General features: G+C 33.6%; 1 protein-coding gene across 4 annotated transcripts in view; it reads right to left on the bottom strand.

The window, feature by feature from the left end:
- Positions 1-861: 861 nt before the first annotated feature.
- The window catches only part of LOC144448776 (oxysterol-binding protein 1-like), a 69416-nt gene continuing 53841 nt past the window's right edge, over positions 862-16436 (bottom strand). For 3 of the 4 annotated variants that reach the window (XM_078139055.1, XM_078139058.1, XM_078139057.1), the window contains 11 exons: positions 15827-16010; positions 15254-15346; positions 13433-13547; positions 12793-12967; positions 12348-12524; positions 9808-10053; positions 8664-8885; positions 7984-8079; positions 7245-7429; positions 6305-6525; positions 862-5899 (listed from right to left, as the gene is read on the bottom strand). In XM_078139055.1, the coding sequence (XP_077995181.1) occupies positions 5751-5899; positions 6305-6525; positions 7245-7429; positions 7984-8079; positions 8664-8885; positions 9808-10053; positions 12348-12524; positions 12793-12967; positions 13433-13547; positions 15254-15346; positions 15827-16010 (1863 nt within the window). In that variant the 3' untranslated portion in view covers positions 862-5750. The remainder of the gene's footprint in view (positions 5900-6304; positions 6526-7244; positions 7430-7983; positions 8080-8663; positions 8886-9807; positions 10054-12347; positions 12525-12792; positions 12968-13432; positions 13548-15253; positions 15347-15826; positions 16011-16436) is intronic. The other variant, XM_078139056.1, reaches the window with a different exon arrangement.

Raw genomic sequence — 16436 nt, 5'->3', positions numbered from 1 at the left:
AAAATGAGTATCGAATTAAGATATTATATAACCACCATTAAATAAAGTTATTACATTTATATAGATTTAAATCTATTACTTTGACTAACTTCAGAACGCATCAGTTGAAAACAAACAATTAAAAGTTCTAGCACTGTTGTTTTCAATCTTTACTACACAGTCCCTTTCAAATACTGACTGTGTCCATGATGGATGTACGAGTCATGCTTCCGATTCCGAATAATATATGTACCTAGTACCTGTATCATTTTGTGGCTAGGGGCAATTTACAGGTATCTTCCACTATTATAACAACTGGAGACGTTTTTGTGATTTGTTATCCCCTTTATTTGCATCTCATGAAAGAGTATAAATTCTTTTTTGCCGCCACGAGCACTCAATATAATATTATTAGTCCTGCTTGCAGACAATGTGCACGCGTTTCGCTTTCGGAGAAGAAAGAGACGACGTAATTTTATGTCTGCATGCAGGACTAGCAATATGTGTACAGTTAGTTCCGAACTAACCGTGTGCCATGCCACTCACAATTTTTTTTTTTTAATTTCCTACGTTTTTCAAGGAAGACCGATAACATATTAATAATTTGAAGGGGGAGGGGGTTCAGAGATCTAATATATATTTAACACACTTTCAAACAACACTGACCATTCAAAGTCACATTTGTCCTCGAGAGTGCTACCACCGAGGGCGCTGTTTACAGCTGAAGTACAAAATATATGTTGCATTATATGCATGCGATCATAGACCCTACATATAATAGTATGGATATCTACGTATATCTATAGTAGCCTCATATCGTGCATGTGCGTCACAGACAAAGAAAAGAATAATCGACAACACAGATTTACAATTGTACCCACATCATTTTTTATTTATTCATTTATACAGATACAAGACTTTCATGTTCCTGACCACAGCCTGGCCCTAACTTCCCGTGGAAATAAAATTACAAAAGATATTGAAAGGGGAGGAAAAACTATTCAACATAATATAAACTGTGGTATGACAATGAATGGACCGTGTACAGACAGCATAGTTAGAGTAGAGTGTAGAGTGTTATGTACATGGAAATATGAGCAAATCAAGTTTACTTGTTCATTGTGGCTGCATAACATAAATCAAAATATCAACTGCTGATTTGTTTTTTGTTTTGTGGAAAACTATTAAGTTCAGATGGTTATGTGCTTAGACCGCATGTATAATGAGTCTGTTTTTGTTTTGAACAACTGGAATTTTGTCCAAATCTGAAATGAAAATTATTCTCTGTTGCCTTGCAAGCTATGTAATGAGTGTGACAAGAAAATAGAATAGAAATGAATTCCTTCAAACATAAACATCACATGCATATATGTGCCGATGTTGAATCTCTCACATCTTATGACATGAATATGAACATTGACTCCTGAAGGTGCTCTTTTGATTCTCGTACCAGGTAATGGCTTGGAAGCTGGATAAAAGGGAATGTCCATAAATCCATTCAGTGTGATTACTGGCGAAAGATTTAGAGAAGTTTGGGCATTTTAAACAATTCACTTAGTTTTCGTTTCACATGCTTTCTTGTTTTCTGAACTGTAAATTTCTATATCTTTTGACAAACTGTTATCAAAGTACCTACCCCAGTGACAGATTTTAGAGTTTTAAAATTGTTCATCTCAAAGCAAGACATGTACAGGCAGGGAAATTATACAGCTTTTGGTTTTTTCTTTAAATTTTACATGTGGAGTGTTTGCTACTATTTTGTTTCTATGCTCCTTGCTAATCCTATTGATTACATTACAATTGCTACAGTTATCAGGGCTACATTGAAATAAAACAATATACATATATCTATAAACTTATACATCCACACTTTATACCAATGTATATAACATGCATATGTATGAATAAACTTGTAGCTACATGAGCATACATATGCCTGTTTATGTATAACTTGAGTATATGTTGATACACATTGATATGCATACATCAGCATAAACTTGTGATTACTGGTGTATGCCTATGCAAAAATCTGCATAAACCTTCTGAATACATGTGTATGCATGTTCTTACATAGGCATAAACTTAGGAACACAGTATATGCATATGCTTACATGGGCATAAACTTAAGAACACTGTGTATGCATGTGCTTACATAGGCATAAACTTAAGAACACTGTGTATGCACATGCTTACATAGGCATAAACTTAAGAACACTGTGTACGCATGTGCTTAGGAACACTATATGCACATGCTTACATAGGCATAAACCTAAGAACACTGTGTATGCATATGCTTCTATATGCATAAACTTAGGAACACTGTGTATGCATATGCATATGCAAACATCTCCACGATAGATGAGTACACATGCATAGATATGCACAAACTTGTATATGCATAATACATGTATGTGCAGAACTGTGCTGTACATATGTGCAATCCCATTGCCATAAACTTGCAGAAACATTATGTAAATATGCTAACATGAAAGTTTATGTATCGATGACTGCATAAGCTAATGTAGATATGTAAATGTACATAAACATAGGCATAAATATATCTGCTGTTCATCAGCTGGGAAAAATACAGCATAAATTATAAATGTAAAAACGTCAACAGTCTGTAATGTTTTCACTCAGATTAATGTCAAACTTGAATGAAGAAATAATGAGTGCTTTCATGGAGGTAGGGAGAGAGAGAGAGGGTCGTGGGTGGGGATGGAGGTACAGAGAAAGGGCCATGGGTCACCAGTTGGGATGGAGGTAGGTAGAGAGGGTCTTGGGTGGGGATGGAGGTACAGAGAGAGGGCCATGGGTGGGGATGGAAGTCGAGAGAGGGGGCCTTGGGTGGGGGATGGAGGGGCTTGTTAAACTGCTAATGCTTTGTGATGACTAACATTGGAGTTTTGTTCAACAGTAAATTTCTGATAAACAATTTCTTGATTTAAAGTCAAAACTAGATATGACAGATACATATTTTGCATACAGTGGCAGCAAATCACATTTGTGCAGGATGTGAATATTCATTTATGCTAACCCTGTCCTCCTGGGCATGCTCAGATTAAAAGTTGATTTTCAAGCAGTTTAAAAGGTAGATCTTGAATGGCTGTCCAAGCCCTTATGTATCAAATACTACACACTACTGACCAATCAATAACTGTGTAACCAAACTTGGAAGCAGTCGCTCCTTTAATGCTCAACCACCCATGTCCCTGATAACTTGCTTGCTATGGTCTAAAAAGTTGTATGTTAGTAATGCCCAAATATGGTAATATATCAGATATGCCAAATATGGTAATATATCAGATATGCCAAATATGGTAATATATCAGATATGCCAAATATGGTAATGTATCAGATATGCCAAATATGGTAATATATGAGATATGCACACCCCGTTCATCTATGTGCCATAATTGTATTTTTATTAAGGTCAGTAAGTAGGTATAATCTACCTGTGTGCCCAACAACATCTGGTATGGGAATTCATACCTTCTGTTACCAGGATTTCCCAATCTTAGCAAAACCACTGTATGATAATACACTTTCAGGAATTGTGACTTTCCTTACCAGACTGAAACAATGTGTACACTGCTATAATCATCTCTTACAAACAATCAAGTTCAGCTAAAGATTACGAGTACCAATGTACTAAATACCTCAGTCTACTTTCAAACATAACTTGAATCTGAAGTCTATTCCCCTTTTCTCAAGAGTGAAGCTATGGCAGACCACATTCTTGTACAAATCAATTTACAGTTTTAGGGAGAAAAATGATGTGATATAACTTCATCCTGGCCTTATCCCACTCTATTAATGATTGAAAACATTCATATATGCATTGTAATGTAAAGATATACTAACTGGTAACTGATAACTTTGAACTTCTAGAACATATTTACACTCATCTAAAAAATAGAAGCCCAACAAAGTTGTCATATTTTCACTGGTTCAAACTTTATCAGGGACGGTAAATCTCTCAATGTTGTAAGTTCTACAAGACTATTATTACCTAGAGTCTGATTTAAACAATGTTATATTCCTTTCACCTGACGATCATCAAACTACGCTAAGATGATATACACCCCTGAAAAGAATGGCAGAATTCATGAAAAATTTGCATCACAAAAGATTACATAATACTCATGTTACTCCCACTTTTGCAAATATCACAACATTCTGGGAGAAACCTTAAAAACTTGGGAGGAAAACTTCAGTCTTTTTCACATAACCAAAACTGTACTCAAAATCTAGTCTTAATTAACTTTTGTATTCTCTTTAACTTCAAACTTCAATAACAAATTGAAAGAGGATTTGAATTTTCACTCTACAGAATATTTTTCCTCAGAAAAACAAAAGAAAAATAAAGTACAGCCACTAGAGGCTTTTATTGCACCTTAATAATGTTATTAGTAAGTATACTTATCATGAGTATGAGAGTTATCATTTTTTAAAAGAATACTTTCATTATCTGGAAAGCAACAACTTCAACAAAGGAAACACGGAGTAGAAGAGTGGTTTTTAATTCTTAAAACGATTTGACAATCATAGTACTGCTACTCCACAAAAAATCAGTACGATATCTCACTCCACTGGAAAATTTGTAAAACTTTGTAAATATTCAGACTCCAAATGGAAAAATTAATCAGAACACTGAATTACTAAAATAACAAGAGTTGATTTGATAATGGTATTCATTCAAGAACAGTACTTTCTCAACTTTACATTCCAAAAAAAAATAAAAAAAAAAAAAATATCACAATCTAACTTCTACCTACTCTCTCAGTATATGATGCAGTACTTTTCTCTTTTCATCACCATCAACACATTGTATGTAAAAATGTTTCAAAAGCTTTCTTAATATTACAAGGAAGCCCCGAATGTTTGGATTGTCTTGGAATTTGCATGATTTATCAGTTGTTCAGAAGACAAAGAGTGCTAGTATGATAATATCATAAATGAAAAGCTACTATGAAGTGAGGAATTGACAGCGACGGCTCATAATGCATTATTTTATTTTGCTAAATGAAAACATGACAGAGAAATACTTGGGGCAAGAAATCCAATGTTTACCACATGTATATTAAAGGGACACAGTCTGTAACTTACAAATTTTGGTGGTTACTTTTGAATCATTTGGAATATTCTTTGATTCCAAAGTTTACAGTCTATAAAACACCAGCAATTCTCACCAGCTTTCCAAAATGGACACAAAAATAAAATTATGATAAAAAAATTTTTGAGTACCAAAACAAAACTGAAATAAAATCCCAGTCTTGGTTAGAAAGTTTCCTTGTGCACACTAAAATATCTCTTTATGCTCTGTTGATGGTGATTTGCTTCTAAACAAGTTTTACAGTGCGTTATGTATGTGTATGACGTATAATGATAATCACCAAAACTAGATATTCAGTTACAAAATGTGTCCCTTTAAAAAAAGCTGTCTTTGCTTGAAATGCTAGGAGCTATACATCATTTTCTACAAGAAAGTTGAAATTGTGTTGCATAAATGGCATACCCAGGCTATGTACATTCCCCTATAGTCTCTCTTGACGCTTTAAAACTTCCTTCCTTGCAATGTCAAATGTCAATGTCATATACTCTGGGTTGGACTGAATCAAAATACACATAATAAAAAAATCCAGCACCACTTGAACTTGAAGTTGAACTTGAAACAGCTCCCACACACAGCCAGGTAGAAAAGTATGGCTGGATGGGACTGCATTACTTGGTTGCCATGGCAACCGAGTACAGCCATTAGTAGTCCTTCTTTACGTTGTAAAGATATCAGGACATTTACCCCAGTCTTGTCTCTCTTTGCAATCATAGTACAGTCCGTTGTAGGTGTGTGTCATCATCTTGGTCTGTGGGTCTTGTTTCTTCTCAAACCATACCGCTTTGTAGTTTTCAAACACTTTCCCTAAGGAAAAACAGAAAGACCGAGTTCACAAAACTACATATAGGAATTTAAAAGTGTTGTGCTGGGAGTGAGAAATCTTTTTATTTTTTGAAAAAGAGTTTTCATGGGAACAAAGGGAAGAAGAAGCATTTTCACATTATATGAATGAATGAATAAAGAATGTTATGTCTGAAGTAAGAAATCTGAACTATTCAAGTGTCTACGAGAAGACATGATCAAAAGAATTTCAAATCAGAGAGATGGCTGAAAGATTTGAAATTTATCACAAGTTCTTTATATGATTCTGTAATAAGAGTGAACCAATCAACTGAATGTATGTAAATACCTGCTGACTGAGAACCAATCAACTGAATGTATGCAAATACCTGCTGACTGAGAACCAATCAACTGAATGTATGCAAATACCTGCTGACTGAGCTGCTGCTGCATCTGCTTCTCGTTTACGTCTACGAGCTCTTTGCTTTTCTTCCAGCTGAACTTTGACCTGGTTAGCTTCATTCCATTGGCCATTTTCCATATGCCTTTGATCTGGTCTTGTTCTAGAGTCAGTAGGTGCTACACCATCTTCCATTTCATTTAGTGTTATAGCCATCTCTGTCATACCATACATCAGTTCAGCTCCAGGTCTGTCAATGTAATGTACAAATCTCACATCAATAGATATAGATGCCATAATTCACAACCTGTGAGAGAGTGTGTGTGCATGCATGCATGTGTGTGTGTGTGTGCATGTGCGTGTATATGTGCATGTATGTATGTATGTATGTATGTATGTATGTATGTATGTATGTATGTATGTATGTATGTATGTATGTATGTATGTATGTATGTATGTATGTATGTATGTATGTATGTATGTATGTATGTATGTATGTATGTATGTATGTATGTATGTATGTATGTGCATGCTTGCGAGGAGGGGGGAGGGGCAAAGGTGAGTTCTGGTGTTGACAAATGACCTCAACTATATGGTACTAATGGTATAACAGCACAATTCAGGCTATAGCTGTGGAGATGCACATGAAGAGTAAATTGCTATTCTCAACCATTCAATTTGTTTTAGTATCTATTACATTAACCTGAAGACAATTAGTAAAATATAATTTACTGAGTACTGCTGCCATTCAGTCATATTTCAACACTTGGATTCTTCTTTTATATTTGAAGGTTGCGTGCCAGATTGTGCTAAGGAATATTATTGTATGATTATGAGCACATCCTTTTCTATAATAATACTGCACAGGTAATACAATGATAGGTGTTTGACAAATCTTATAAAGATAATCCCCTTCATAATTGTTGTGACGGTACAAAATTGACTATAACTACTAAGGGGTCAACTTACGGTGGATAGTTACGATGCCACAGTAACCTAGGTGGTCCAGTTTGGTAAACTTGCTGTTTATCTTTTCCCCCTGAGCTAGGTCTTTCACCGCCATGTAAGATCTTGGCAGCTTCAATCTTTTTATCCCAAGTACCGGATACTACATACTTGGCAGTACCAGCTACATCAGTAACAACACCAGTTACCTGTAAACAATAATATACACCATACTTATGATATTTTGATCTGTGCAGTGAATTTGAAATAATATATTTAAAAATATATTATTGTAATATTAAGAAAGCTTTTGAAACATTTTTACATACAATTCGTTGATGGTGATGAAAAGAGAAAAGTACTGCATCATATACTGAGAGAGTAGGTAGAAGTTAGATTGTGATTTTTTTTTTGATTTTTTTTTTAATGTAAAGTTGAGAAAGTACTGTTCTTGAATGAATACCATTATCAAATCAACTCTTGTTATTTTAGTAATTCAGTGTTCTGATTAATTTTTCCATTTGGAGTCTGAATATTTACAAAGTTTTACAAATTTTCCAGTGGAGTGAGATATCGTACTGATTTTTTGTGGAGTAGCAGTACTATGACATTTTGACTCCTCTACTGAACACCTTGTATTTGACAGATCAAAACATCGTTATCGTTCTTCAAATTCATTGTTCCAAAGCTACATTGCACTGTCTGATTGATTCTTGGAACCATAAACACTATATTTACCATGTGATGAGATTATGTTACTTACCTTCCTGGGGATATCCCTAGAAAAATAGCTATAGGCAGTGTATTTTAAATGACAATTGTCTTTATTCCTATGGTTGAAGATGTCCATCTCTCCAGACTATGAAAACAGAAAAAAACGTAACATGAATAAATGTATGACTGACAAACAAATGTAATAAATCTCTAACCTCATAGCAAACAAACTACAAACAAACATACAACCTGTTATATCACTTTAAATGATACAAGCTTACTGTTATAAGTTGTGATATAGGAATGTATATCTACCCAGAATACCTATATCCAAAATATGGAATCCACTGCATTCTCCAGACATAGACATACAAAGCTGGTACTGACTACCCACTCTATCCACATTTAACCCGATGAAACCCTTTTCATGTCTGCAGTCAAGTGAAAACTACTCTGATTCTCACCTGTTGTCCACATGATTTGGTCCTCTCTTTCTGTTCACATAATTCACTGAACCCATTTCTATCACACCACACCCAACCCAAATTTAAATGCAACCCTATGAAACCCTTTGTATGTTGCAAGTAATGATAGCATACAAATCTGATCCTTCCCAGATCAACCCAGAGTTGCCCATATCTGCATTTCTACCCACTAAACACCTATATTTAACCCTATGAAACCCTTTGTATGTTGCAAGTAATGAGAGCATACAAATCTGATCCTTACCTGATCCACCCAGAGTTTACCCACAATGATATTATGCACTGTTGATGTAACTTTCCTCCATGTATAGTGGTTACCAGTTTTCTTGAATCTTAGATGTGCTATACCTTGTGGAATGATGAGCAGATATTTGCCTCTGAACTTACTGGTCATTGTAAATTCCTGCCAACATTCCCATTCTTTACTTTCACAGTGCAGTGATGCTGCTGGGGGATGATGGCTTACCTACATACAATCAAACATAGTTTTCACTTCAGTTCAGAGTCTTTGACCTAGCATGTAGTTGTCTTTATGTTATGACTAAGTTATACTAACTCTTAAAGACCCATTTTAGATTAGGATTATTATATAGGTCTGAAAAACAGTTATCTGACAGGGTTATTCAAAAAGTTGGTCCAAAACAAAGAATGACCCTATGTTATCCATATCCTAATGTGAGAACCTGGACTGAATCATGGGACTTTAACCCTTTACGGACTTGATTTCTAGTATTAAAATCTATGTAATTACACCCTAAAAATAAAGTGTCAAACCCTGATGTTTGAATGTTAAGGTTTTGGATCATTCTAATCAGTGAAGCCATAGGATTAAATACGAATATCTGTTTGTTCAGGACAAACTTATTTCCACACCTTTGAACTGTTTTCTAACCTTTAAAGTGGAGATAGTTATAAATGGAGTACTTACTATGGTAGTTTTGTTATAAATAATATGAAACACAATAACCAACTTAGAAACTCACCTACTTATAATCTTATGTACGTAATTGTAATTGTATGTATTATACACACTTGTGGCTAGTATAAATATGAGAAATAATATTGTGTTGGTGCCAATCAACTAAAGTCATCTACAGCACATTAATGTTCGTTCTCCCTCGGGGATATTTATTTGTACACAACTAAGTACAAGTTATTCCTCTTTCTTCCTTGGTGCTATTTGTTTGTACACAACTAAGTACAAGTTGACAGAAAGACGATTTTTGTACTTATTTATCTCAATAATAAATAAGTATTTTAAATGTATGTTAATATGATTGGACATTATGACTAGAGACTATTTATGTGTCTTGCATTTAATAACCATACACAAGTATCAAAAACTGTTGTGTAGTTACTCAACAATTTACAAGACATCATTTCATTACCTGTTCTGCTATTGATCGCCATCCTAAATCATCAGTTCTATCGCATTCATACGTTTCACCTAGTAGTGGATTAAACGGTTTACCCGTCCTATTAGTTGTATTAGCGTAAGAAGACACTGTAAATGCTGCAACATAGGCTAACTGCTCACAGCTATCTTCACACTGAGCTGCTCTATCTAAGATGTCTGCATACTCAAAGTCCTCTGTTAACCTTTGAAGCATTGATAAGGGTTCATTAAAATTCACCTGTCATGAATAGAGATGAGAGAAGAATATTAATCAGGTGACACACATACAATGTAGATGTCTGCATAAAATATCTTTCTTGTTTATAGCCATTTGAATCAACTAACCCAGTAATGTTCTCTAAGTATAGCCTTGCAATACAATTCAATCAAAGTATAGCTGTATAGTACAGTTCAATAGACTACCGGTATTCCAGTATATGGTCTCAAAGTACAGCTGTACAGTACAGTTCAATAGACTACTCCAGTATATGGTCTCAAAGTACAGCTGTACAGTACAGTTCAATAGACTACTCTAGTATATGGTCTCAAAGTACAGCTGCATAGTACAGTTCAATAGAATACTCTAGTATATGGTCTCAAAGTCCAGCTGTACAGTACAGTACAGTTCAATAAACTACTCTAGTATACATATTCTCAAAGTATAGCTGTGTAGTAGGACAGCTCAATAGACTACTCTAGTATACATATTCTCAAAGTACAGCTTTGCAATATATGCTCTCTATATACTCAGTATTAATCAGTGCAGTTATCAATATACCCCTGGTATACCAAACTGAGAGTATAGCAAGTTGACAATTATTTTGTCTAGTTATAATATAACTGATACATTTTTATGTTTATAACCATCAACATACATAATCAATAAATGTGATATGCCTAAAGAAATGTCCAGGTTTGGATTAAAATATTTGTAATTGATGTAAAATCACTTAGAATGAATAAAACATTCAATCTCAAGAACACATATGATAAAATGAAGTAATCGCACCATAAATCTTACAGCTTGCTGTCAGTACTTGTAATACATGTAAATTCACTTTGAAAACCCTACAGTCTCAAGGCCATTAAATGGAAGCATCAAATACAAGCCAGTTAAATTCCTACAGCACGTCACAATCAAGATATATGGCTTTCTCCTTGAACCTTGAACGTCAACATATTTCTTAAGTACATATGTATATCTATCATTTACCTTATAAGGCAAACCTTTTGTGATGAATTACTAACAATCACATATACACAGTCAGATCTTTAATTCAAGTGAAAGATGTAGGTTGTATCTGTCAACACATGTTAGTGACAGCTTTGGAAACCTTTTCTTGATTTTAACTTGTACTCATTTCTCTATAATGAAAATCTCTTGGAGTTCTTATTCAGATTTGAAGTGTCCTAATTTGTTTTCTTTCTTTATGCGTTTATAGCAAATTTTCACTCAATCTGAATTTGTCTTTCTATGTGTTCATGAAAATATTTGTAATTACCCTGATTTGGTATGTATTCTGAATCTTATTGCTTTCTCTTTGTCAAAAGTGTACTAAATTTTACATGTCTCTTTATGTGTTCATGGAAACATCTGAAATTATCGCGATCTTGGATGTATTCTAAATTTTACACATCTCTTTTTGTGTTCATGAAACCATTTGAAATTATTACCTGACCTTGGATGTATTCTACATTTTATACATCTCTTTTTGTGTTCATGCAAACATTAATTGTGGATGATTGTGGACAAACATTTATAGAAATAGTTTGATTAAAGACACACATTACATACTTTCCTTTCAAAATTCAAGGATGTTACATAGTATATAAATAGAGTAAATTTAAAATAAAAAATATTAATCATGTATTTAAAATTTAGACGTAATACGAGAGGCTAAATTCATGTGTCAAGTTTTCACATGTACATTTTTTTTATGAGAATTGATATTACCAAAGGATAATTGGAATAAGTTTCCAATTGAATGATTATAAATGGAACAAGTCAAGATCAACTTATTGTATGTGACATGAATATTGTGTTTTATTACTCCTAAGGGATTACAAATGAACTGGAACAAATATCACTAAATAAGACTCGACAGGCTGGAAATTATTATTATTTCATCATTATTTGTATTCTTCAAGTTCAATTTCAATCTAAATCTATTTTATGCAATGAAGTATATCTGTGTTCTAAATTTTATATGTCCTTCTGTCTTCATCATTATTGTTATTCAGTATATTGTGTAAAATTTATACTGTCTGAATCATTCATGGTTATAACAGATGGATACATAAAGTTGCCTGGGAACGAGGATGGGTACAAAGGTCAAACAAAATATATTGAGTACTTGAAATATGCTATAAACAATGCACTAAGAATACCTGAAAAGTCCAGATCTGATATAAAATTAGTTCAATAAGGTCAAAGGGTCAATAAGAATGTAGCCGAGTTCAATCTATAGAAAAGGAATCTTGAAGGTCTGGTCAAAGGTCAAAAGTCAGAGGTCAAGTGAGATGTATACTTACTGGCATTGGGATTTTGGAGAGTTCTTTGCCTATACAATTCTTCATTATACTCCATAAATTGAGGCTCATATTAGGCTTCTCTTGTATTGCCTTACGCCTTTTGCGTCCTTTTCTTTGTACTGGAGAGCTAGATTGACTAGATTTACTGCTACCTTTGCTACTTGCATCGGATAGATTCTGTAGATGGAACCATAATAATAATTTAGTTTGGAATGTATATAAACTGTTTTGATACTTAATTTGTCACCTGCTAATTTATGGTTTGGATACGGTTTACAATGATGATGATCATCTTACAGGTTACAAGATGTCTTGGGTGATGAGATCTTGTTCAAAATGTTCTTGTTTCACATAATAATACTAATAATAATATTTCACTTGATTTTGACGACAGATAGTGCTAAGAAGTCAAGATAAGTTGAGAGATTTGTGTGTGCCAACTTACACTATGATCAGAGCCACTCCTTGGAAGTGGTCCCTGTGTCTTTACTGTTATAACACTGCCTGGTTCAGGTCTGTCTGTGGACATTTCATCGTCTGTACTGCTAAGATCGTCGTATTTAGGAGCGGCGCCTTCACTGCTGGCTATACTAGTTGCACTAGCACCACTATCTGTGCGTCTGTTTTAATGGGAAGAAAAGATGTACATACTTTGTCTTACTACAGCTCTATATTATAGTATTTTTTCATTGTTTGCTAAGGCTTGGGAATCTTGCCAATACAGAGGGTAAATCCGGATAGATTTGAATAGATTTGAATACAATTAGGTAACTTGGAGAATGTGTAGTTTTTACCAGACTTACACAGTTACCAATGATTACCATCCTCAAACAAGTCAATGTATAAATGAAAGTTTAAATTTTTTTGTTGAAATTTGGGTCTCATGCAAATATTTGGTACACTCGCATTTATAGTGAATATAACTATTTCTGTTGGTATTATAATCAACTGATCACAAGAGACTGCTACAAATTAATACAATGTGATCACCATATTTTACTAGCATTTTATAAGCAGATATAAAATCAGCCACAAAGATTAGAGGAAAATAAAAATATATGATAATGCTCATTTTTTGGACTAACCTGTGTCCTTTGATATGAGACGGTGGTAATTGTACTGTAGTTGTAAAACTAGGAGATTCATCTATAGCATCAAAAAATTCATTGTCATCATCACTATAGTCATCAGTTGCTCCACCTGAAAAGCAAACACAACATTGGATGACGGTTCTGTAAGGTTATGCCTGCATAGAGCAAGTTTCTGTAAGGTTATGCCTACATGGAGCAAGTTTCTGTAAGGTTAAACTTATTCCTTAATGGAGGAAATTTTTATAAATTTACTGTGAACGGGATAAAGTTTCAGTAAATTTACTGTCAAATTTACTGTGATATGGAGGAAGTTTCTGTAAATTTACTGTGAACGGGATAAAGTTTCAATAAATTTACTGTCAAATTTACTGTGATATGGAGGAAGTTTCTGTAAATTTACTGTGAACGGGATAAAGTTTCAATAAATTTACTGTCAAATTTACTGTGATATGGAGGAAGTTTCTGTAAATTTACTGTGAACGGGATAAAGTTTCAATAAATTTACTGTCAAATTTACTGTGATATGGAGGAAGTTTCTGTAAATTTACTGTGAACGGGATAAAGTTTCAATAAATTTACTGTCAAATTTACTGTGATATGGAGGAAGTTTCTGTAAATTTACTGTGAACGGGATAAAGTTTCAATAAATTTACTGTCAAATTTACTGTGATATGGAGGAAGTTTCTGTAAATTTACTGTGAACGGGATAAAGTTTCAATAAATTTACTGTCAAATTTACTGTGATATGGAGGAAGTTTCTGTAAATTTACTGTGATATGGAGGAAGTTTCTGTAAGCTAGTTTTGACTACTTGAATACAAAAGTGACTTTATTTGCTTTAGTATAATATTGTACATTTGTGTTCATCATTTGTGGAAGAAACAAATATAGAATATGTAAAAAAAAAAAAACACTCCAAAGTTTTGTACTTATCTGTAAAAATTGATTTAGAAATGAATTTGATCTGCCTTCTTTATTGTATCTTATATTTATTGTATTTGATGTAAACATGTCACAGAACACTTCCAAGTTTTATCAGAGTTCTGCAAGAATTGATGGAGAATTCACCTTGCTTTGATTTCCTTATTATATTCCATATTTACTGTATTTGTCATTTTTTGTTATGTGGCATATATATGCATCAGAACACTTCTGAGTTTTGTACAAATCTGCCACAGTTGGTACAGAAATGGATTTGATTATTTTCTTTACACTATTTCACAACCATTTTTATCCTTTATGGGTGAAATATACAATAAAATAGGCAAAGGACCATTAGATGTGAAATATTCTAAATACAGAGATTAGATTGACTTCTAACAAGGTAATGTACAATCACCTACACAATCACCTACTAAGATTATGTTACCACAATGAATGTTCATGGACTCTGGCTTCATAGCTAACATACGAAAATTTCTACTGACAGAGTAAATACATTTTCTGGAAGTGAAACCCAAATTATTGCTGATGTCTCGTCAGCACTGCCAGGTGTGTACCACAGAGGAAGCCCAATCTAAATTGTGATGCTGGGAACCAAATCTCAGCTGTGTGAGTCCAGCTTGTTTTACATGTCTCTTGTATATGATAATAACCCATTGTAGTACTACACCCTGACAATGAGGACGAGATGTCAGTGAAAATTTAGATTTCACGGAAAATGTGTGACTCTGTGAGTAAAGACTTTGTTGGTATGAGAAAACTATAGAAAATATTGAAAAAAAACCCATCTTACTATGCGAAGTGTAAATAATACAAAAAGAAAGTAAACAAAGATATCGGCAAAGGAATGTAATGGATAAGAAATGAAAATTACCAAGTATCATGGTACTATTAAGACCACTTGTTTTGACTCCATTCTTGGTCATCACAGGAACTGAAGTTGACTTGCTTAGTCGAAGTGAACCAACTAACATAAGAACATAAAAAAATAAGAAGAACAAGGAACGTAGGAAACAAAACTTAGGTAAGAATACTATAGGATCTGTTTTCCCAAGTTTAATAACAATATCATCTTAATTAAATTATATATAATTTGAATTATATTTAAATTTGAATGGAAAATCAGTCAAATGATTTGTCAATCTTTAATATCACTTTGAAATAGATATTTGAAATTATATAAGGAATACCATATATTCATATACTGTCTAAAAATGACATTTCCATGAATAAATATGCAGCATATTGTATATTGTACAACATATGGTTATTTTTTTGTATCTTTTTTCCAAATCTTGGGAAAACATTTTCATATGATAAAGAATTGATAATGGGTAAGTAGAAAAGTCAGGATATGGCAAATAAAAGTATACACACATATAGGAAATGTTAAGACAATTGAGACAAAAAAAAATATTTTAGTTTACGACTTGCCATGTACACATACCTGATGGATTACCTTTATTATCACCAGTTAAGTTTCCCCTGCAGGCTCTTTCTAATGTGTTATGTTGTTTGGCTAGTAGTTCTATCGTTTCTTCTAAGCGGATACGCTGCTCTCTTTCATGCTGCAGAGCTCGCTGCCACTTCCTACCTTGTGTCTGGGCTAAGTCTAAATAATCTGCACATGCCTGTAGAGACAAGAAAAGAAACACAAACATTGAGTTCACTCAGAAAAAATATATGGTGAAATCCACAGTGTGAGACTCAGTCAGTAAGTGCATCATACATACACTTGCATTTACCTATACATCAAATATGTATACTTAATGTCCTGAATTTCATGTGGTGAAATCCACAGTCAGTGCATCATACATACACTCGAATTTACCTGTACATCAAATACATATATACTTAATGTCCTCAATTCTATATGGCAAAATTCAGTCAGTGCATCAGATTTACACTTGATATATTCAGTACGAACACCTAATGGTAAATAACCTGGTGATTTGTGATTTCCATACAAAGCATCCCCTATAAGACTTTATTCACACATATGACACAGCATTCTTACATCAATGCATCTACTCTCATAGTGATGTCACACTATAATC

Source organism: Glandiceps talaboti, chromosome 18 (assembly GCF_964340395.1).
Source record: "Glandiceps talaboti chromosome 18, keGlaTala1.1, whole genome shotgun sequence".
NCBI classification, from domain to species: domain Eukaryota; kingdom Metazoa; phylum Hemichordata; class Enteropneusta; family Spengelidae; genus Glandiceps; species Glandiceps talaboti.
This window is presented reverse-complemented; position numbering and strand designations above follow the sequence as displayed.